The following is a 23,505-nucleotide window of genomic DNA, read 5'->3' as shown; positions in this document are numbered from 1 at the left end:
CACTGGTAAAGTTAAGGCGTTTCTTCGCTCCCATCCATGATTCCAGAATATGTAGGCACAGCACGAACGCTGCAGAAAACACTGAGGAATACACATAAACAAGTCAATGAAGGCAAGCCTGCACGAGAGAAAGTGACCAAATAAGAACACAAGATCGACTCTACAGGCACTGCACTAGATCAGGGATGTCCAAAGTACGGCCCGGGGCCAATCACGGTCAGATTTCATGCGGCCCGGAGCTTCATTTTTTTTTATATGTTATTTTGGCCTGTTGGATTGTCAGATCTGCGTGGCTGCCAGATTTGGCTTTTTGGTTGACATTAACGAAGCATTTGAACCTTTAGGTACAAAACTGCTGGTGTTATGTATCTGTGACACAAGAGCAGACTGACTAGTGATTAGGAGGCACCGCAATGAAAGTTTCGGCCGAAATACTAATAAAAAATTAAATGGTTGGCCGAATACCCAAACCGAATATGAAATGCAGTTGTTAATTTTTCACTATTTTTTTTCTATTGCATAAATAGCCTCGAACAAATTTGCAGACATGTTTTTCAAAGAAAGTAAATGTTATTTAATATCCTTCAAATATTCCAGTACATTCTAGTTAGTATAATTTTATTTCATTTATACTGTTTAGAACCCATGTTTGTTTTAATCACTGTTAATTTGTTCTTGAAAAATGCTATTTAGTTTGATTATATTTCATTTTTCCCACGTTCATGAACGCATATAGTCCATTCCGACGGTCACTGAACGCACCGGACGCCGTAGTTTAGAGTTCATCTAGCTCCGCTAAAGAGCAGTGTATGATGTATTTCTTACCTGTGTTTTTTTATATCCTGCATCTGGGTTTATTGTGTGTAATGAGAAAAAGAATCAGCAACCGTGGCCAGATCACCCGTGCACATAGTATATCGCCGAACACTTTCGGTTGCCGAATTCGTGCAGACAAAGAACACTCAAGGAAAATTCTACAACTCCAGCCCATGTCCGTTGTCTTAAAATATCTGACGGCGGTGTGCGGGTTACATTTGCAAAGATATGCGCCCGTATTCCGTTTTTTGAAAACGAGGGCTCAGTGACCAATAAATGGTTTTAATAACACTAACCCAAATCGGATCGGATTATGATAATCGATTTTCAGTCTGAATGAAGATGGAAACGATCGATTCTGGGAATTTGAATCGATATCCACCCTAATTCAGAACATTCATTATCAAACATCGGAAATCAGCAACCTGGCAGATCACCACGAATTTTTTTGCAATATTGGTGCATCCCCAAGAGTGACACATTTTATAACTTAAATGTTAACAGACTTGCATCACTTCCTAATAAGTCACGTTAAAAATAAAACTGAGGTTCTGATTTGTATCAGCTTCATGCAAGTTTAACGTGTTCATACAGTTTATTCTGTTTTCTGACTTCAGCTGTGAAAAAAGAAGAACTGGTTTTTAGATTTTTCACGCTGATTTGTTTAGATTTGGGACGTTGTCATATTTTTAAAAAGTAATTGTGACATGAGAACTAAATGTTACAGAACGTGCGTTTGTATGTAACTTTATTGTTTTTTTATGTTTAAATGTTGGTATGTGACATCTTCACATCGTCAAACCTGGCCCCTTTTTTTTTGGCCTTTTATGCCTTTATGATAGTACAGCTGAAGACCAGACAGGAAGCACAGAGTGGACACGCATAAATAGCCGTCCGATGCGGGATTTCGAACCGGGCCAGCTGCAGCGAGGACTTAGCCTCCACACACGGGGCGGCCGCTTAAACCCATAGCTACCGACCGCCCCCAACCTGGCCCTCTTTAAAGAAGTTAACATTAGATAATTATTTCCTACCTTTGAACAACTGAGGCATAAATTTAATTAGCACAATCCCCTTTTTCAGATTCCTCCAGGTTTGTAGTTACATTAAAATTGCGCCTGATGAGTTGCCTAAGGATGTAGACGCTATGTGACACGATTAAAATCGGTACAAAATGCGGACGACTCGCATCGTTGCAGAAAACAATAATCGCGATTCTTGGCGAGGGAATGGGAAACGCACAGCGCGGGCTCTCACTGCTCAAACAGGCTTCCCGGCGCGTTGGTTAGGCGTTAGCGTATTTGGTCCGCCCTGCCACGCGACTTAAACCACCAGGGTGTTTTAGGAGCGAGCGCTTAGCCCGCCAGTGACTTTTTTACCTGCTCAGATTTGGACATTTTCCCGTGTTACGTTCTTCTAAACATCTTCTACATGTTGTAAATATGCTACGTAGTTAGTTAGTTTCGCTTTTGTCTGTTTTTACAACCGGCAGGTTGCACGGGGTATTTTTTTGAAAAATCCACCTGCTTCTCTTTGCTTTTTCTGTGTCTGCTTCCGCGCCCGCTCGAGGCGCTCTGTGGAAATTGATGTTTTAATGTGTTTTTTTTATTGTTATGTAGAAAACTACCAGCCACATTGGCTGTGATCAAAAAAGTTATTTTAGAAGCCCTGGTTACGCCACCCGTGAGTTTTGTTGTTTAAGTTGCACTTTTTATAGAGAAAACACAAACAGTTGAGAGTTTCTGTAAAGAAATAGAAGTATAATAAATATAATAATTTGATTTGGTCATAATTTGTCTGTAGCTCATTTGATTTTAAAAAATCGTATCGTGAACAAAAAATCGAGTCGTGAGTGAGTGTATCGTCACATCCTGGCTTCCTGGTGCACACTGGTGTTTGGACTTGTATGCATGTGCTATCTTTTTGTTTCTTTCTTGTATGAATAAAAAGGCTCATATAATTATGATGTTACTTTTGGTTGTGGCAGGTGCAGAGCTACCACAGGACACCACACACCGGGTTCCCACACCTTTTTCAGAACAAATTCAAGCACCTTCAGCACCAGTTTTTCCATTTTTCCAGCACCTTAATAGGTAGCCTACTAGTGTGTTTGCCATGATGGGAAGCGCAGCGGGCCACTGTATGGCATAAAAAAATATGGGTCTAATTAGCATTATTTCATATGGTGGGTAGATTGACTGTTTTGATTTTTAACTTTTGTGAATTGGCTTGTATTTGTCAGCTTGTGAGCGTGTTTGTGTAACTACCATAGCGCAATAACAGTGGACAAATAGACAATCACACAAATTTCAATTTCAAGCATTTTCACAACCTTGAAACACTGAATTGAAATTCAAGCATTTTCAAGGAATTCAAGCACCCGTGGGAACCCTGGAAGACACACAACACCACACAGAGCTCCTATAATGCAAACCAGCATATAATAAACAAAACAGGCGGTGTGTCCAGATTAATCCCTAAAACAATTGAGGACGTGAAACAAACAAATCACTGACTGCCACTTTAGAGATGTTTGTGCTGCAGTTAGCTCGTCTGGTAGCTGTCTAACGGACACGCAGCTCTCTCAGTGGAGTCCCGCATCCCGCACAGCTTCGGTTAGGTTAGGTTTCTTTATTTGTCTCCACCAGGGAGAATTGTCTTAGAGATAGGGAAGGTTACAGCACCATAAAACACATATCAACACACCGCATGAAATGAAATAAAATGCTAAAAATATGGGATTCACAAACAATACCAATAAATTTATCCGCCATAAGTATAGCCGTCAGTCATACATCCCTAGAAATTATCACACTCACAGCCACCAATCCATTTCCCACACAACACACCTCACTAACTTTATAACCTTTATAAAAAAAAAAAAAGTTAAGAATCCATCAAAAACACTGCGTTCATTTCTGGTCATTAATTAGTTTGTGATAAAGGAATAAAAGAGTACTTGAAGCGATTGTGCTTGCACAGGGGAAGCCTGTATCTCTTCCCGGACTTAAGAAGGACATATTCCCATTCGCAATGCGACATGTTAAAGCTCTAACTTCGCGTTAAATCGTTAAATCGAGGCTGAACTCACGCACACTGAGCAGAAGTGAAGACTCCCAGCGGCTAGCAGCGTTAGCCTCTGGAGCTAACAGCCGGACGTGATACTCACGCACACGCACAGAAGAAGAAGAGCGAAGGCGGCTACCTCCCGCCCCATGAGGGCCTCCACCTGCTCCACCTGCTCCACCTGCTCACCCCTGCTGCAGCCGCGGCTCCAGCTCAGCCAGAAACTATCCGGACATTTCGTCTGTTTCAGCTCCGAACAGGCGCTCCACTGTTCCCCGAGCAACATCCGGTGACCCGCGAGCACCGGAAGCGCATGGTTTTTGGGAGGGGAGGGAATTACGAGGAGCACGCGCCGAAGGTTCCGCCTTTATTGATCAATCAACAGCCAATAAAAAATGTTTTAAATTGATTAATCATGTTGAGCTCACTGACGTGTCTATATGTCATAATGTACTGTTATTAACACATTTTCTACTTATTTATCTGTTTTTTGTCCAATTATGTTTTTATTTTTATCTGTCTATCTATCTATCTATCTATCTATCTATCTATCTATCTATCTATCTATCTGTCTGTCTGTCTGTCTGTCTGTCTGTCTATCAGTCTGTCTGTCTATCTGTCTGTCTGTCTGTCTGTCTGTCTATCAGTCTGTCTGTCTGTCTATCTATCTGTCTGTCTGTCTGTCTGTCTATCTGTCTGTCTATCAGTCTGTCTGTCTATCAGTCTGTCTGTCTGTCTATCTATCTGTCTGTCAGTCTGTCTATCTGTCTGTCTATCAGTCTGTCTGTCTGTCTATCTGTCTGTCCGTCTGTCTGTCTGTCTATCATTCTGTCTGTCTGTCTGTCTGTCTATCAGTCTGTCTGTCTGTCTGTCTGTCTATCTATCTATCTATCTATCTATCTATCTATCTATCTATCTATCTATCTGTCTGTCTGTCTATCTGTCTGTCTCTATTTATCTGTCTGTCTGTCTGTCTAAAAACATAGTTTCGTTGTCTGATCTTTAGAAAATGATACAAACATTTGTTATTTTGACGTGAATAAATATATCGACATAAATAACTTGAGATCCTGAGAAATAAAATGTAATAATGTATGAGCACTTAGTACAGGAGCCCTATGCAGTATTACATACATACATTTCCTGTTTTGTTTTTGGGTGATAACAAGTTCATTTTTTATTTGTTTTCTCTAGATCTTCAATTCATTTTTAATTTTCTTTCGATTTGTTTGGGGTTTCTGATCAAACACTGTACATCCAAAAGTAACAAGATCCCATCAGCCTCAGCTGTATTTTGTGTCAGTGCAGGCAATGCATGAAACTGTCCCGGGCCCATAATGACGCTGTTACAGCTTTATCACGTGTCAGTTATTTGATGAATTTATTTGGGCATTTGCACCGTTATGCATATGGGACGTGCCATCTGTAAAGTTTTGTGTGCGATGTAGTCTACTCGATGGAAGTTGAAGGTGGCACGGATGTAAAAGTTTATCCAGCCATGCTTTGTTTGTAGTGCACACTGACATGCTAAACTGAGCGTGAACGTGTTGATATACTCATTAAACATGAAGCACCGCTATGAGGATGTAGACTACTATGAGACTGTAAAAGATCTGGAGTGAGAGAGTTGTCGCATGTCATTTTATTTCCTCCTTTTATTGATATGAGTGATGGTTTAATTCCCTATTGCCATTATTATGTTCCGAGTTACACCGGTGATTTCCAGGTCAAAATATCATCACAAAGGGTTTCTGAAAACAGCATACTCAGCCTAATAACCACTGTCTTATGCAAGTAAACAAACATCGCCCCTAGCAGCGCTTTTTTAATTTTAATTTATTGATGCAGCAGCAGAAACATCAGGCCTGCTCAGCCTCTGGAGAGAGGTTTGTGAGCGTGCCTTCAAAAACTGCAACACATAAATAAAAGATGTTATGGTGAGTGTGTGTCATCAGGAGCTGGACCACTCAAAGCTAAGATGACTTGATTACATTTCATCATCATCACAGTCTTGATGTCCAGCGTGATCTTTAACGTCAGGGTCCACATTTCTGCACGGCTGTCTCCGAGGACATCCCCGAGCTGGCCGCTCCATCGACACCGCCATCGGGTTCGGAGCAGATTGCAGCTGCTGCTGAGGCTTTTCCTCTTGACTCGTGGCCCGCTCTCATATTAGCTAGGAAGGAAAGAGACATGACTCCTTCATAAGCCTACATGCACACTTATTGATGATATATAATGGTCAGATAGAAGTCTACAGACTGAGTTTGTCATTATCTTACCAATAGCACTACATGGTGTTACGATCGGCTTTTCCAGCTGCTCTCCCTCGGCGATGGAAGCCCGGATCTTCCTAACCACGTAGATGCTAGCTGGGATGTGAAACAAAAAATAAGATGCACTGTAAACACGCAGAAAAACAGCACATGACTATAAAGATAAAAGATACATTATAATAGAATAAGTAGAGGAGAAGGGGTGGAAATAAAAGAGTGTACTTCTTCCTAATCCTGTTCTAACATGTATGATTTTACTTTGATTTTAAATTTTTAATCAATCATATTTTTCAGACTGCCTTCATATTTGTCAACATATGAAAACAAAACTATATTATTTGCAATAAGTCTTTACATACTGTACTGTACAGATCATATACCTCAAACTAAATACAGCAATAACACAGTGTAGAAAGAGTTATGCATTCAACATTTTACTGAAGTAAAAGTACAATTATTGATGCATTAATGTTGCAGCTGGTAAAGGTCAGGCTGTCTGCTTTACTTTATACACTGCTGGCTATAATTTCATTATACAGATTACATATACAAAGTAACTAACGTTTTGCACATATGTTTGCATCAGTTCACATAATAACGCTTTGTTCTCCTGCAGCGTTACATGCAAAAACAAGGCCACGTGACGTGATGGCTAGAACAGATACACACTCCTGTTCGTGGACAAATATGAATCATACCTTTGATCAGCAGTCACACCATGTCTGTCTCCTGTTTGATCACCTGCTCTGTCTCTGCGCTCTCTCCAACACAGACTGTTACAAAAGCACACACCGGACGTTACATATAGGGGATCATATATAATACCACGGGGTGGGACTTAGAGCTCCAACCTGCTCTCTGATTGGCTGAGCTGTTACGCAAAGAGGACACGGGACATGTTGGTAGAGGTCTGTTTGACCTGAATGGAACGGGACCTTAATTAGTATAATTGGAAACACCTGTGTTTCATGTCGAAATGGCTGCTGTGTAAAAGGCTAATAGGGTTGTTTTTTTATTAAAATTAGACAGTGTTTGAGCATATATGCTTAGATCTGATTAATATAAGTAATATAAGATGGAAATAAATTTTTTCTAATATCAAAATCAGTACACACACCAGGAATTTGAATCACTGTGCTCTCGATTGTACATACAGGTATAGACATACAGTTTATCAGGGAACATGACAGGTAGGCGCAGACATGAACATACAATTTAAAAACACCAAAACCCAACAGAATAGCAGTATAGACTATGATATATATATAATATATATATATAATATATATATATATATATATATATATATATATATATATATTAATATATATATATATATAGAGAGAGAGAGAGAGAGAGGGAGGAGAGAGAGGAGGAGAGAGAGGAGAGAGAGAGAGAGAGAGAGAGAGAGAGAAACAAAAACAACACAGGCCCAGCGGTCGTAACATGCATAAAATAATTGTATATAATACTTTAATACTTTAATACTTTACATGTGCTGTAATGACAATAAAACTCCTTGAATCCTTGAATACTCCAGCTATACAAACAAACAAAAAAACAACATATGTAAACAAGCAACCATCAACTATATATATATAAAAGGTATATAAAAGATCATATTTACACTTAAATAATAATATGTGTATCTATCTATAGACACTGACAGACATTTGTAGTTTTAAAGGAGTGGTGACAGATGTTTGCTCTGAATGTTTGGATGAGGAAGGTTCTTTAATTCAATTTAAGGACGTCATAAAATGTTTGTTTAATACGTAAAGTCCTCTTAAATGTAAGAATGCTTCATTCTAATGTATCAAAATGTATTAAAACTCTGATCTACAGCTCTTATAAGTGCAAAGATGACCAAACATTTAATGTTATTACAAATTAAACTGATCAGCTCATACAGGGGATATGACCGTTGCCTTGGCAACAGCTAACTGACGTTAGCGCCAGCTAGCTAAACTTAGCTTAACCGTTTGAACAAAAATAACCCATAAAAATAAAAATAAATCAGCATATTTAAGCAAAATTAACAACTACCAACAGAATTTACAGTCTTAGCTAATGTGTTGTTACAGTTACACGGTCAAAACTTTAAAAAATAAGTTTTAACCCCTTAAGGATAGGTTAGCATGTTTGTTAGCACTAATGCTAAAGACATTAAACATGAACTTTTATGTAAAATAAAGCAGCCAAACGATGCTGGAGAGTAATTAAATAAACACAAATCAACGTTATCCATGTAATAATTTATTATCAGGCGATTTACAGAGCTTCATTTAATCCTAACAGCCAACGTTATTATCAAGTATTTACGTAAATCCAACACACATTTATCATTTGGAACTGAAGCAGGCTGAATAAACACTGCACAAGCCTTTTTCACAATAGTTTGTCATACAGTTTCATTTGTATATTCAATATATACACATACGGTTCATTTATTTAACTTAAAACAGCTTCACACAGGAAAGAGAGCACGACTTCACACAGAAACCAGACAAATCTCATTCTTTCATAACGTTACGATAAATAAAAAAACAACAACAACAACAATTGCAATCACGGGGGGAAAACAAATGAAACTCAGTTAGTGAGGAGTTAGAGTCCTAAGGAATGATGTGAGGTTGAAGGGAGGATGTGTGAAACTTCATGCCGGTGTTGTAAACGAAGAGGTGATCCAACGTCACACCTTCCTCCCGTCAAGCTTCTTTTGTTTCTTTTTCACTAAACAACACCTCACACAAAAAACACAAACATTCAGTGGAAGTGGGATCGAAGATGAGGAGAGCGGGAGCGCTGACGACTTCCGTTAGTCCATCCTGATCTTCTGATTGGTCATCCTGTAGATGATGCTGTCGTACCCCGGGTCCATGTTCCACAGGTTGTAAGCGATGGCGATGACGGCGAGGGCCAGAGCGATCATCAGCCACAGCACGATGTTGAAGACCACGGCGTAGTGGAAGTTGTACTTGTATGCCAGGTTGTACGGGCTGCCGGGGTTACTCTGCAAAAACAAATCCAGAAGAGGAGACGTTAAATTCACCTCGATCACCGTGCACGCATCGAGCACCAAACAGGACGCGAGCGTCATCTGATAAGACGCATTAACAGAACTATTAGGACCATCTGTGCAGACCCATTTTTATTGGGAGTGGATGATAAAAGCATTCTTTGGTTCCAGACCCGAGTCATAAAAATCCAGAAGCACGGGCCGCGAACTGGCTTTATACCTCAGGCAGCGGGTTACCGTAAATTCGGCATCAGATTTCACCAGCGTTTTCAGCGCCACCACGACACGACACATGCACACGATCAGGCCGTGTTATACTTTAACTATGTGCACATGTTATGGAGTCACAATGAGGCTACAGAGGGAGTCTGGAGAGTGGAGCATCACAAAGATCTGGACGGCTTTAAACTTGTGAGAGCGGCCGGAGTCCAAACCGGGTCGCTGCAGGTTTGCCCGTATTTAGAGCATTTTTCTTACCCACTGTGAGCTGCTGTAACAAAGTGACTTTCCCTGTTGTGGATCAATAAAGTCCATCTTATCCTTTCTTCTGGAAACTCGTGGGAGAAAACACAAGCAGGCTGAGCTGAGCACAGTTCCTCTGGTCTCCCGCGTGGTGTTTTTAAGAGCTCTGACATGTAGAAGCCACTACGTGCATGCTGCCGTTACTCTGTAAAGACACCTAACAGTCCATTTGGACTTCAAGCTTCGTGGCTCGCCCTGCACCGGTGATAAAAGCTGCATCCCAATAAACTGATCGATGCCGCCTGCAGACCACACAACCTTCCGGATCATCACATTTCTAATCACAAATGGATCCGCCTTAAGACTTACAATCTGTTTGGATTCCAGGATGGAGCGGGACTTTCTGGTCAACGGAGCCTCGAAGGTCTTAACTGTAACAACCTCCACCACAGAACTGTTGCCGTAGAGACCATAAACATCCTGTCCGAACTGCAGAGAAAGACACAAGTAAGATTATACACACACACAAAGAGGTTCGATTAAAATATGATTCTGTTAAGGAGAGTTGCCTCCGTACTTTCTGCAGGACAGAGGCAAGAATGGCGGTGGCGTCGCGGTACTGAGGAGAGTCTTGGCCGTAGAGCCTGCTGAGCTCCTCCAGGCCGGACAGCTCCAACGAGTACAGGTCAGGAGAGTGGTCCTTCGCCAGATGCCTGTGTCTCTGCAGCTACAAGAACAAAACAAGACACCTGAGTCACACTGCAAAGGATATCTTCATGTTCAGGACAGACTTTCAGTGGATCTGGGTAACTTACCAGAGCTGTGATATCATGCAGCACTTGGACTTCTGACAGGAAGAGCAAATCAGCCTAGGACGCAAAACAAGTGAAGAAGTAAGAAAATATGTGACAGAAAAAGCCAGTCTGGAGTCTGTTACTATGTCACTGTTTGAAACTGACCTCAGCGCTCCTGCTGAGGGAGTTGAGCGGCAGTGACGCCAGCACGGAGCCGTCCTGGGACAGACGGGCACGGATCTGCTGAAGAGTGACCGGCAGGTCCTCGAACACAGCGTTGGCCTTGCCCAGCATGTACAACCTCTGAGAGAGACGACGGGGAAAATATTAACAGACGAGCATCTTAAAAGAAAGTGACGTCCTCGTTCAGGCTCGGTATATTTTCTTTACCTCCTCGCTGGGGGCCAGCTGCAGCACTACAGGGGTGTCCTCAGCAAACAGAGAGTGGACCGTCTCTGCAACGCTATCCATGGTGAAGGGGACGGGCTGCAAGGAAGAAGAAGAAGACCCGGTGAATAATTAAGCCAAATCAGACCGCAGACTTCAGGAGTTAAATCTGATGTCCAACGCATCATCGTAACCATGACTCACATTCTCCAAGGGGTATGAGGCCACACTCTGAGGCAGGGCCAGGCTATCGACCCCTCTCACTACCACCAGCACGTTAGCTCGGGGACGCTGGAACAAAGGACCAGCCTTAAGGCCGGGCCAGGCCAAATCCTGCACAAAGGACACAACACTGACATGTCAGCGAGATGATACAGCAAATAAAAACCTAAACTGGAGTTGTATCAGGCATAAGTTAATTAAATATTCTCTCTCTTTTAGCTCCGTTTCTTTCTCCTAAAGGTAGATGTCTCAGCGTAATGTCTTTATCTTAAAAACAATGCTATGAAAGTGATGAGATCAAAATAGTCACATTTCAGAACAGAAAGCCAGACAGCTAAACAACGAGCTGAAACTTAATATAAAGCTCCATTCAATTGTTTCCACATTGCTTCCTGATGCACTGTCGTTCTAAAAATAGAAGTGATAAATATCGCAGCACCTCCTGAACAGAGAAGCCCATGGTTAGAGCCACCAGGTCTGGGATCTTCTCTCCAGAAACAGGCCAGTCTCCTTTCTGGAAGCCCACAAACTCTGGAGACTGCAGCACTGTTAGACGGTCTCCATGGACACCTGGAAAACAAGTGGAAGAGAATAAAGTGACAGTACGAAAGAGTCTGCTTTAAATCACCATCTGTCTGCTGCTGAGTCAACTTCTGGGAGGAAATTTCTGAAGTGTGTAACATCACAGACTCGTGGCTGAATGAACTCACTGGGAACTACGACACACAGCAAAGGAAGCATCCACGGAGCACAGGCTGGAGTCTAAACCCGGTCGCTGTATGTGGGGACATCACTCGACCAGCTGAGCCGCCAGGACACCGACATTTATTTATAGAGTATTTTTCTGCCACTGTGACAAGTGGGTTTCTTCAGAATAGCTGTCATGGGGTCTCTGAGCTGGGACTATCTTACAGTGTGAGGTAATAATGCGTAAACAAGAACAACTGGCTTTGCTTACCTATATAACGTCCTTAAGTCTATATATGTTTGAACTAAGAGAGCAAAGTGAATCAAGTTCCTTGTGTGTGCACACATACCCGGCGAATTAAAGTGATCCTGACTCTGATGTAATGAAATCACGTGACTACAGATGTACAGACTGAGCATTTAGTCAACAAACATCACTGACAGTCTCTGTTCCCTTCTTCGGCTGCTGTTTGGCAATAATGGAAAGTCAGACCTCTGACTGACGGCAGATGGACTCGCTGTGGTGTCGGAAAGGAGGATGCTTCAGCCAGATGCTCCACAGAGAGACACAACAAGTCTTTCCTACCTGTGAGCATCAGTCTGTACAACTCACTCCAAGTCAAGTCCAGTAGCTACTGAACTGGTTTGTGCAATACATCAGTGCAATCTTCCTCACATGCATACTGCACTTTAAATAATCAGTGTATTCTCTGTACAGCCTCTTAAAGACTAAATTCTTTAGAAGGTTTTAGATTTACATATTGCACAGTTCACTGTTACTGTTTTTTATTTTATCGTCACTGCTTTTATCTTACTGTTATTTATACCTGTGTATATAGTGTTAAAATGGATATACTGGGGTGGTCAGTAGCGTAGTGGGTTAAGCGGCCGCCCCGTGTGTGGAGGCTATAGTCCTCGCTGCAGCTGGCCCCGGTTCGGACAGCTAATTTACTGCGTGTCACTCCCCCTCTCTTTGCTTCCTTTCTATCTTCAGCTGTCCTAACAATAAAGGCATAAAAGGCCAACAAAATAATCTTAAAAAAAGGATATTACAGGTGTATATAGATATATTATAGGTGTATATAGATATATTATAGGTGTATATAGATATTTACAGTAGAGATATTATAGTGTCTAGATAGTTAGATATATTACAGGTATATATATATATAGCTTGTAATATAGATATATTATAGGTATATATATTATAGGTGTATATAGATATATTATAGGTAGATATATATAGGTGTATATAGAATATTATAGGTAGATATATTATAGGTGTATATAGATTATATAGGTAGATATATACAGGTGTATATAGATATATAGGTAGATAATTACAGGTGTATATAGATTATTATATTCAGTGTAATATAGATATATTATAAGTGTATATAGATATATTACAGGTGTATATAGATATATATAGGTGTATATAGATATATTAAGGTGTATATAGATATATATAGGTGTAATAGATATATATGGTGTATATAGATATATGATAGGTGTATATAGATATATTATAGGTAGATATATTATAGTTGTAAGTAGATATAGTATAGTGTATATGAGAATATTATAGGTAATATATTATAGGTGTATATAGATATATTATAGGTGTATATAGATATATAATAGTTGTATATAGATATATTATAGTGTATATAGATAATTATAGGTATATAGATATATGAATAGGTGTTATAGAGTTAATTACGGTGTATAGTGTTAAGTTTTTTCTTGTTTGGGGGCTGCAGTAACAAAAACTTTTATTTCCCTGCAGGGATTAATAAAGTATTCCTGATTGTGAAGTGAGGAGCTGTGTCACGTGTGTCACTGTACTGATATAATTAACTCTCTCACACACACACACACACACACACACACACACACACACACGACCTCGTGACACAGACGTGATGATTAAAGAGGAAGCAGCAGCTGTCACATGACAGGCCGGCGTTACATGAGTAACTAACGAGGAGGAAGATAAATAAATGAACATTTTCACAATAATTTAACATGAATGTGAACTCTGTAAACTCTGTAAACTCTGTAAACTCTGTGAACTCTTTATAAACATTTCCAACAAACTGTCACATGATCAGCTGCCTCTAGTGCTAACGCCGAGCTAACCTGTGTTCAGCTCGCTTGTTGTTCACTTCACTGACCGGACACCATCATTACTCATCATATATTCATGTTACGGTATAATAAATATAATAAATAATATAATAAATAACAATAAACTGCGTCACCTCTCGTCAGAGAGCTAAACGCCGAGCTAGCCCGAGCTAACCTCAGCGGAGTTACCGTACTGCAGGCGGATTCCCGCCGTTTTCTTCTGTGTTTGCTGACATTTATCTGCGTTTTAATAAAGTCAGAGGTCACCGGGAGTCGGTGCTCGGTTCTTACCGGTGTTGAGGGCGAAGCAGAGGAGAAACACGGCGGAGAAAACAGCCTCCATCCTTCCGCAGCCTGACAGCGACATCTTTCTCCTTCAGAGCGGGGATCAGCTGACACGACGCCGCGACGTCACGACGTCACGACGCACCACGGGACAGTGTGACGCAGCCACGCTACAACGGACTGTTTACGTCATTTAACTTAACATTTAACAACTGTAATTTATCTATTTAACTTCATATGTAAGTGCATATTATTTTATTATTTTATTTTATTATTTTCTTTATTTTTATTCAAACATGGTCAATCACTTTCTGCAGCTTTTTTTTTTGCAGTTGTTGCACATTATTTAACTGTAAATTGGATTAGATTAGATTAGATTTACTTTATTCATCATCACCACGGAGAAATTTACTTGTTACAGCAGCGGAGGAAAGTGTAGCACACACTACAGAGTTAGAAAAACAAAAACAATAAACAAACAGAAATATCTCTAACCTACAATAAACACGAAAAACAATCAACCTTCAAAACCGACAAGTACTGAGGATAAAAGTGGCATCATTTATAAAAAGAGTGTTGTAATGTAAAGTGACCATAGTGTGAGAAATAAAGAAAGTGACCATGATACAAATAATAATATTATTGAAGAGTAGTGACCATAATATATAAATAATATTACAAAAGTGACCATGAAATAAATGATAACCGCAAGGTATAAATGAAATAAAATAGAAAAAAATTGAAGAATTAAAGGTCCAGTGTGTAGAATTTAGTTGTATCTAAACCTCAAGGAGCAGTTCAAACGCCAAAAAAACTCAGTTCAGTTTGGGGATCGGTGCCCTGAAACAGCCTAAACTCCAACTCCAAAGCTTTCAGCTGTTTTGCTCGACCTTTCCTGCAACCAAACTTCTTTCTGGAGCATGTTAATGACGCAGAAAAGCTCTATGAACCACACACTGACACAGAAACAATCATTTGTAGCTCTGCTTCCTATCATTGAGGTGTAATTCACTGAAAATTAGGAGGAAAAAAACTTTTTACAGTACTGTTCGGTGTAATCTTGTGTAATATGTACGCCTCACAGATATTTACAGCAATTTTTACTTACCTAGATGTCCATTTATTACGTATAATAGCTGGCTATTAGAGGCTTATGTTCAGTGCCTTTATCTCTAAAATTACATCCTGCTGTTCAGTAACGAGGCTGAACATGACCCCTCCTGCTCAGGACTGAACTTTATGACTTCGATGTTTGGGCCGAACTCTGTCTGACAGCCTCTCGTCACTCCATGACCTTTACCTGAATATGTGAAATGGGTCATTCACTGTACACATCCTCAGTCATCTTCCCAGCATGAATATAAGTGTTAATGATGATTCTAGTGTGCGCTCTGTCTCTCTTTCTTCAGACGACGTCTCCAGGGTTTTATTTATGGCCTGAGGAGCTGGATTGCTCATGTTCCTCTCTAAAGCTCCATTGTCAGCTTGTGGATCAACCAACCCCCCTCACACACACACACACACAAACACACACACCCTGAATTTGGCCCTCACTACTGGCAGCTTGCCACAAATCTCTTTGCACCCACTCTGCAGAGATAGGCCACTTGGGAATTCAGTTTACAGTCTATCTGCCTCGTGCCTCCTTCACTTCACTCGTCGTCCAGATCTTCGTGGTGACACGCGGCTGCTCCTTTAGTCTTTCCTGCAGAGTCTCTAAGACTGACGTGTTTTTCAGTCTTTCACAGTGTGATTGTGCTCGCTCACGTGAACAGAGATCAAACGTTGCCCACCTCTCACTCTCTGTCTGACTGTGACCCTCTTCCTGTCTAAGGTCGTACACAGAGCTCCAAATATCAACCAGTGCTCCTCTAACTGGAATACTACCTGGCTCCAGGTGTTTTACCATCTTAAATCAGGCTGTCTCTTAAATAAATAAGCCTGTCCATAATCTGCATTTTTTATTTGAAAAACTTTGCCCCTAATTCCCCACCATTAACTAACAGGAGCCCCCGACACAGGTGTTACGAATGATGCTAATTAAAAGTTCAGTTCCATTCAGGTCAAGCAGAGTCAGGGTGCTGCTGTGGTGCAAGTCTCTGCTGCACTAAATGGAACTGAACCGTAATTATTAAACAACCGAGTTGACCCGACTGGAAAGGAAACTCAGTGCAGACAATGAAACATGCACTTGGGGTCAAATCTTAGTGACCATACTAATATTTAGTAGCTTGCAAGGACAAAAAACAAACACCACCACCATCTCATGATTCAGTCCTGAAGGTCCGTTAAATTCTCCATATCCAGTAACAGTTTCTGCACAGTGGAGGGCGCTGCACACCACGAGCTTCTCAGCACAGAGCGCAGTGTGGGGGAGTTGGCGGTTTCTGGTGATGGCTGCAGCAATAAATTGACTGACGCCTACAATACAGAAATATTCCAAGAGATGGCAATATAGGATTGAGTTGTTCGGGAGTGGCAGCAGACAATAATTAGTACCAATTAAATTCATGCACGGACAAATAAAATAAATAAAAGCACACGACACGTCTCCTCTTGCAGTTTGTATATTTATTTTAAAGCAACTTCTTTTGTAAAATATAAATACAAATTATGAGATATTTTAATTACAAAGTTAAAACAAAAATGAACACACCAAAAAATTACTTTACTGCAGTCGCCTCCCTGTTATATACAAGCTCTGTGCCGAAGGGTGAATATCAACATTATCTTAAAACTTTATTATACAAACAATTTTTTGTAGTTTTGCGGGTTAAATTACAGTTACTAAACAGGAAGCGAGAATTTCAAAATAAAAAGAGAGATACAATAAAGAGTCGCTCCTGAGGCTCAAGCCAGCGCTAAAGTCTGGGGAGAAAAAAAACAAAAAAACAGGACATCATGTGCTTCCTATAAACACAAATACCACATTCAATAGCACAGTCTCAGTACTATCCTGTACAGCTACACACGGGCACAGCGTGCCGTGCACTCCGCTCGCACGTCTCATCTAATTGCTGACAACATGACAACGCTCTGTTGTCATATAAAATCTTTCAGGGGAGTCATGAGCAACATCCGAAAGAAAGAAAATCTGATATTTTTATATATCTATATATATATATATATATTTTTATTTATTTATTTATACATACATATATTAATTTATAAAAATAAGACCATTATTAAGTCTATCGAGTCACAAATTAATTGATCCTCAGTTAACGGAAAGTTAAACGTTTCAGCAGCCCAGTCAGCCAGCAGGTCAGTCCGTCTGTACAGTGCTGGTCCAGAGCAGGTCCTAAGCGTGGGGACAAAGGTCAGGCTAAGGCATATCATCATAACCTCGGGCTGGTTCTAAAGCAAACTGCAGTCGGTTTGGATCAAAGTCCAGGTTTAGTGGCTTCAGCGGGCGCAGGGGTCAGGATGAGCCCAACTTGCCGTTAGCCTTGATTCTGTCCTTCAGTTTGTCTGCTGGGTGATCCCAGTGGTCGTCCAAACACTCCAGTGTGGAGCCCAGAAGGGCGGCCAGCTCGGCGCTGTCTTCCACCAGGTCCAACAGGTCCTTGCTGTCCGGGTGGAAGCCCTCCAGCTCCTCCGGGCAGGAGAAGAGCTGCGACAGGGAGGCCTGCCGGTAAAACTCCGCCTCGGCCACGGTCACCACCTCCATGTGGGGGAAGGTCTGTCGGAAGCCGCGGGCGGACATGCGCAGTCGACGGAGCACGTCGGACAGAAGCAGCCAGTTTCTCGGCCTGGAAGAAGGAAGCGGATGTTTAGGAACGAGGAGGGGGAAAAAAACACGAAACAAGAAGTGTGCGTGCTCCTCAGACTGAAGCTCACCCCTGGGAGAGAGACACCTGGATGTTGTAGCAAGGCAGCAGAGGTCGGTCAGAGAACTCGAACTCAAACACCTCCTTCTTATCCTCCTCGTCCTCTGGGCCCGGAGGGTCAGCGAGGATGTCATAGACACCGCCTTCTTCGCTCGACTCTGAGAGACACACGGGAAAAAGAATAACTGTGAGCATCCAAAGGATCAGAAGAGACGACAGCGAAGACTGGAGCGTGTTGATCAGTACTCACCACACACAGCGCTGCCATAGAATTCCCAATAAAGCCCCGGGTCGTCATCTGAGCGGCCCTGAAGGTCAGCAAAATAATCTATGGAGAGAGAAGAGGAGCGAAGCCTGTTATTCAAGAGCCGGAGGGCCCCGGGGACAGGCATGAGGCAAATACAATTGCCCTTTAAGACTACAGCAGAAAAATGGATAAAGAGCACGGTAAAAGAGAAGAGGAGGAGGAGGAGGAGGAGGAGGAGGAGGAGGGGCGGCGTCGAGAGAGAAAAGAGAAACAAACAGAGCAAATGTTTTGGGGGAGGAAGAGCGAGGAGGGAGGGAGGGAGCGCTGATGGTCAGGGGCCAGCGGCTGTACCACGGGGGAGGAGAGCGACTGTCTCCGCTGGGTTAGAGCTGGCTCAGTTCAGAGCAGAGAGGGCGCCAGGAATCAAACAAGAACCACACACAGTCGCCGAGCGTGCACACACACACACACACGCACACACTCTCTGGAAACAAACAAGCAGAGCAGCGAGAGCTGAAAGTGTGTATTTGGCACACGCGCACACACACACACACATTCAGAGTGAGAGCTGGGCTTTGTGCCAGTGCTGAGGCGTGGGGCGTCTGGCGTGTGTTTGGAGGGATTAACGGCCTCCAGATGAGTGGGACCAGGTGGAGGGAGGGCAGCAATCGCTCGCTCTCGCTCATTTCCTCCGGTGCTCCATCTCCCGCTCTCTCTCTCTCTCTCCTCGCTCTGTCAATCTAGCAGCCATTGATCTCTCCGTCCGCGCTCTCTTCAGAATTCAGCACCATCTTTTCCGAGCCGTCTGCGTGGAAAATCTCCCTCGCCCTCTCTGCCGACGTGTGAACTTACACCTGTTCATTTCCACCATCATCTCCCCGCGTCTCATCTCCTTTCCTCAATCCTCGCTCGTGTGTCTCAGATCAGTTTAACCAGTCGCACGTCCGTGTAATATTAAGCAGCTGGCTGCACGGGGGAAGTGAGTGCATGTGTGTGTGTGCACTTTCCATTTCCTCTACCGTCGTCTCGCTCGACTACAAACATCCAGGCGAGCTCACCACCAACGCACGCACACACACACTCCCCACAAACGCCAGACGACGTTCGAAAAAAAAAAAAAAGACAGTCAGGCGCTCACACGCACGCATACAAAAGCAGATCTCCAGCCAGAACGAAGCCCATTTCCACACGTACGCTGAGCAAACACAGTTGGCGTTGCTAAGTAACCAGATAGAGGAGCTCAGAGGCAGCAGCACGCCACCCCGGCGGGGCTGAGACTCCCTGTCTAACAGGTGGTCGAGGGAGGGAGGGAGAGAGGAGGTGGAGGAGGGGAAACGGGATGACAGAGCTGGACACGTCTCTTGGCGGCGGCGGTGGAGGGTTGGAGGAGGATTTTTTACAGAGAGGAACTTGCACCAACAGGTTGCACAGAGGTCAGAGCGTTGAAAGAACAGCAAACAGTGAATGAGCCAAGACCGGGGCATTTGGGAGCTGGGCTGCTGCCAAATCCTTTCAACAATTTACCCTTGCCCCACCTCGATCTGCAGCCTCTGGTGTAAAAAAAAAAAACTCCTTCATCTCCTCGGGTTTTAATTTATTTCTCTTCTAGCGTTTGGGATTTTATGATTTGTGGTCAAAGCCGCGTTAATATTCAAACCTCCAAACTTTCTACAATCAGTTAAATGCACACCACTAATGTAATGTACAATTTCAGGGCCATAAAAACATTCATTTCAAATCAGGGAACACCAAGGTCACGTCCTCTGTGTTCCATTGTCTGGGGGATTTGGTGGTTTTAGTGGCCCGTGGTGCAATTCACTGATTTTTAAATGAACGTGTAGCGTTCGCTAATAAAGCAGCGCTGCCTGCGAGTCTTTTTCCATCCTCACAAAAGCTTATCCATAAAAGATGTGTGTGTGTGTGTGCGTGCTGCTTCGGAGCATTTTTCCTGATTCATGGATAATTAAACATCGACATTACGTCAGATTGACAGTCCTCGCTTTTTTTGGGGGCCAGGAAATGACGTGATTCCACTGATCAAACCAGAGATCTGAGCTCTTACCGGTGAGGAAGCGTTCCATACTGTCGCTGTGGGTCATCTTGAGCAGGCCGCGGCCGGAATACGTGGCCAGGGTGGGGTCAGCGCCGTAGGACAGCAGGATTCGCACCACGTCCAGGTGGTCGTTCTCCACAGCATCGTGAATCGGTCTAAAAGATGCAATAACATTTGATTAACAACAGAAACACACCGTCTCCTGCAGAAAGTCGTTCAGTCAACTCTCGTGTGCCATAACTTGCTAAAATTCAATTCATACATTTACAGCTCTCAGCGATGGTCACATGCACTGTCACAGAATCTGTTAATGGTTTAATAAAAGCTAAAATCGCTGCTCAAAGCACCTTTCAGACCCGTGCACAGACTCATAGAACAGACCCCCCACTGTATATTTTAATAACACGGCGATGAGAGCGCTAACCTTTGTTGGAACTGCAGCTAATCTGTCAAATCACTGAGCTCGACTTGAGGACGTGTGGAAAAAAAAAACCTGCGTCCGTGCACGCATGTGAACGAGCAGGTCTGTTTACCTGGTGCCGTCCTGCGCGCTGCAGTTGATGTCGGCTCCGTAGTCCAGCAGGTGTTGGACTATGCTGAGCCAGCCGCGGGCGCACGCCTCGTGGAGAGCGCAGTAACCGGCGTAGTCTCTGTGATTCACCTCGCACACTCTGTTCTCCAGACAGTACAGCACCACCTCCTGAGGACGGCCAACAAAGAAGGGAGAGAGCTGGGCTTTAGTGTGAGTAACAAAACAAGAGCATAGCACGAGTCAGACGGAGGAGACACATACGCAAACAGTCCTTCCCTTTTACAGTTCCTGTGGGAGAGAAATTAGGGAAAGGAGGAACTGAGTGTGTGCCTGTGCTGGACAAACACACACACACTCACAGAAATGCTCCATAATACTAGAGCAAGCGCCAAAACACAGAGGAGACCAAGTGTGACTCAACTGTATTTAGCCTGCCAGATCCTGCTTGTGCACATAAGAGTGTGTGTGTGTGTGTGTGTGTGTGTGAGAATGTGAGTGCCACGGTTGGGCCGAGACGCCACTGTGGCAGCCAGTAACGATGGCTGGGCCTCTCTCTCTCTGAACACGGCGTAAATGGAAGCAGAACAAAGAGATTTGATAGAGGCGTTCGAGAGCTGGAAGCGTCTCCTCCGGTCTCGGGCTGTGACAGTTGGGCATCCAGCACTAAGTAGTCAGACTGGTTTTTTATTGGAGTCTGCCGGAGAGAGAGAGAGAGAGAGAGAGAGATGGGGGAGCAGCCGGGCAATGTGTGTCGACGCGAGGCCTGTCCAAATCAGACAAGTGTGTGTTTAAACTCGAGCGTGCAGATGAATCTGCAGGCAGGAAACACCTCGTTTTATAGATTTTATATGTATTTTTAGACATGTGTGCGACTGCAATGCTTCCAGACACACTCGAACTCTAACCGTCCTGTGCCGAGGGGAAGGAAAGCTGCTCATTTGAACCTGGGGAATGACTCCAAACTTCCATTTCTATGCTAATTCAACCCTGCCGTCAAGTCCAAGTGTTTATCTCCCTCTTCCACTCTCTCTCTCTCGCTCTCTCTCTCTTTCAGCACCGGGGTGGATGAAGGGAGGAAGAGGAAAGTCAGGCGACGGAGAGAAAACAGACCGACGGAGAAGAAGAAGAAGAAGTGAGGAGAGGAAACACAGACACACACACACACACACACACACACACACACACACGCCGCCCGACAACAGATGACAGATTAATGAATCTGTGGGATGATCTTGCCGGGGCTGTCCTCTGGGCTGCAGCTGATAATAACGAGAGATGAGTGGTAGTGTTAGTGCGAGGGAGCGATGAGGCGGAAAAGGGAGAGAGGAGAAGAAGTGAGCAAGGAGAGAGAGAGAGAGAGAGAGAGAGAAACGAAGGGTGGTGGTGGTGGTGGTGGTGGTGGTGGAGGGGGACAAAGCTCCAACTGGTTTCCGCTCGCTGCCAACACTGTTTGCCTGCTGGAGAGAGATTCAGGAGCGCTGTGCCGAAGCTCCCCTCTGGGGGATTCCACTCGCTCAGTGTGTGTGTGTGTGTTAGAGAGACTGACGGGTAGAGAGTGGTGATATGCAGATTGCCTGTGTGTGCATGTGTGTGTGTGTGTGTGTGTGTGTGTTTCGTGCCGCTGAAGACTATTTGTGTGTGGCTGTGGAGGAGGCGTAGCGCTAAACCTCCGAAGCCGTGTTTAATATCGCTGGGAGAGAGCGAGGAGCTTAGCACGAGAGCCCCGGCTTCCCGCCACACACACATGCACACACACACACACACACACCTCCGCAGTAAAATGAGACACCGCCTCCCTCCCTCCCCTCCTTGCCTCCCCCCCTCTCCTCCCTCCGTCCTCTAATCTCCCTCTCTAGAATGCTTCCCTGCGCTCGCCTGCAATCAATGCATCACTCAGACATTTAACCCCTTGCAGAGCTGCCGTGTATGCTCCTCACATACAACAGATGTGTGTGTGTGTCTGTGTTATGCGCGCGTGTGTGTGCGTGTGTGCTTGTTTGTATATAAATACGTATCACACGGAGCAGGTGATGCATGAGTGGCTTTCCCTCCGTGATGAACAGCCAGGAAAGGTGCATGCCTAAACAAGTGAAGAGCGTGGATATTTGCATGCGAGCTGGAGGGAGCCTGAAAATTTAGCCTCTAATTAACTATCTGAGATCATCAGCCGCACACTGACACACACACACACACACACACACTGACACACGCTCACGATAAACGCCTCCAGTCTCAACCAATAATAACCTCATCAGCTACAACAGTCGTCTGTCGTACAAGACAGTGACTTTGCAAAAGCTGCCGTTGTTGCTCAAACGCTACCAAGCCGCAATCTCTGCGGCAAAGAACTGTAATACCTCTAACGTCCACTCGAGGCTGGCTCCAGAAGTGAGTCAGTCTCCATAAGTCCCCATGTTAGACAGCAGAAATAAACATGTTTACAGCCTGGTACAAAAACAGTTTTGGTCTCTGTAGCTAATTTCCCCGTTCATGACAACTGTACTGAGGGTGAATTTATATACAACTCACCTGTTCACATTATATTAAGGCTTAAAGTTATGCAGGATTAAGAGCGTGGACGCTCTGATTGACAGGTGGGTGTCGTTACAGGTGGCTTGTTTGAGCTTCCTGGCATCATTTGAACCAGCGATCCACGTCTTTGCCGATTTTTAGATGAGCCGAGGCAGCCACCAGCAGAT

General features: G+C 43.5%; 2 protein-coding genes and 1 long non-coding RNA gene across 4 annotated transcripts in view; all 3 read right to left on the bottom strand.

The window, feature by feature from the left end:
- Nucleotides 1-5,501: 5,501 nt before the first annotated feature.
- On the bottom strand, nt 5,502-6,986 carry LOC104932390 (uncharacterized). The gene is made up of 3 exons (XR_002041829.2): nt 6,857-6,986; nt 6,165-6,254; nt 5,502-6,058 (listed from the first exon to the last, which is right to left on the bottom strand). It is a non-coding gene; the product is annotated as an uncharacterized LOC104932390 (long non-coding RNA).
- A 1,412-nt stretch (nt 6,987-8,398) lies between these two features.
- atp6ap2 (ATPase H+ transporting accessory protein 2) lies at nt 8,399-14,296 on the bottom strand. Its single transcript, XM_027291259.1, has 9 exons — nt 14,151-14,296; nt 11,482-11,612; nt 11,025-11,153; nt 10,824-10,919; nt 10,599-10,736; nt 10,455-10,508; nt 10,217-10,366; nt 10,009-10,128; nt 8,399-9,171 (listed from the first exon to the last, which is right to left on the bottom strand). Exons 1-9 carry the CDS (start codon nt 14,224-14,226, stop codon nt 8,977-8,979), a joined length of 1,089 nt encoding a protein of 362 aa, XP_027147060.1. The 5' UTR covers nt 14,227-14,296; the 3' UTR covers nt 8,399-8,976.
- A 2,399-nt stretch (nt 14,297-16,695) lies between these two features.
- The window catches only part of bcor (BCL6 corepressor), a 32,870-nt gene continuing 26,060 nt past the window's right edge, over nt 16,696-23,505 (bottom strand). For both annotated transcript variants that reach the window (XM_019257392.2, XM_019257394.2), the window contains 5 exons: nt 20,808-20,974; nt 20,284-20,429; nt 18,225-18,302; nt 17,985-18,132; nt 16,696-17,896 (listed from right to left, as the gene is read on the bottom strand). In XM_019257392.2, coding sequence (XP_019112937.2) covers nt 17,566-17,896; nt 17,985-18,132; nt 18,225-18,302; nt 20,284-20,429; nt 20,808-20,974 — 870 coding nt within the window. In that variant the 3' untranslated portion in view covers nt 16,696-17,565. The remainder of the gene's footprint in view (nt 17,897-17,984; nt 18,133-18,224; nt 18,303-20,283; nt 20,430-20,807; nt 20,975-23,505) is intronic.

The sequence above is a fragment of the Larimichthys crocea genome, chromosome XVIII, assembly GCF_000972845.2.
Source record: "Larimichthys crocea isolate SSNF chromosome XVIII, L_crocea_2.0, whole genome shotgun sequence".
Classification (NCBI taxonomy): domain Eukaryota; kingdom Metazoa; phylum Chordata; class Actinopteri; family Sciaenidae; genus Larimichthys; species Larimichthys crocea.
This window is presented reverse-complemented; position numbering and strand designations above follow the sequence as displayed.

Excerpts from the sequence above, each read along its gene's own strand:
- atp6ap2 (XM_027291259.1), bottom strand. The coding sequence starts at position 14,226 with ATGTCGCTGTCAGGCTGCGGAAGGATGGAGGCTGTTTTCTCCGCCGTG. Across the intron at positions 11,613-14,150 it reads CTGCTTCGCCCTCAACACCG|GTGTCCATGGAGACCGTCTA; the intron begins GTAAGAACCGAG and ends CTTGTTTTCCAG. Across the intron at positions 9,172-10,008 it reads TCCTGGAATCCAAACAGATT|AGTAACCCCGGCAGCCCGTA; the intron begins GTAAGTCTTAAG and ends TTGTTTTTGCAG.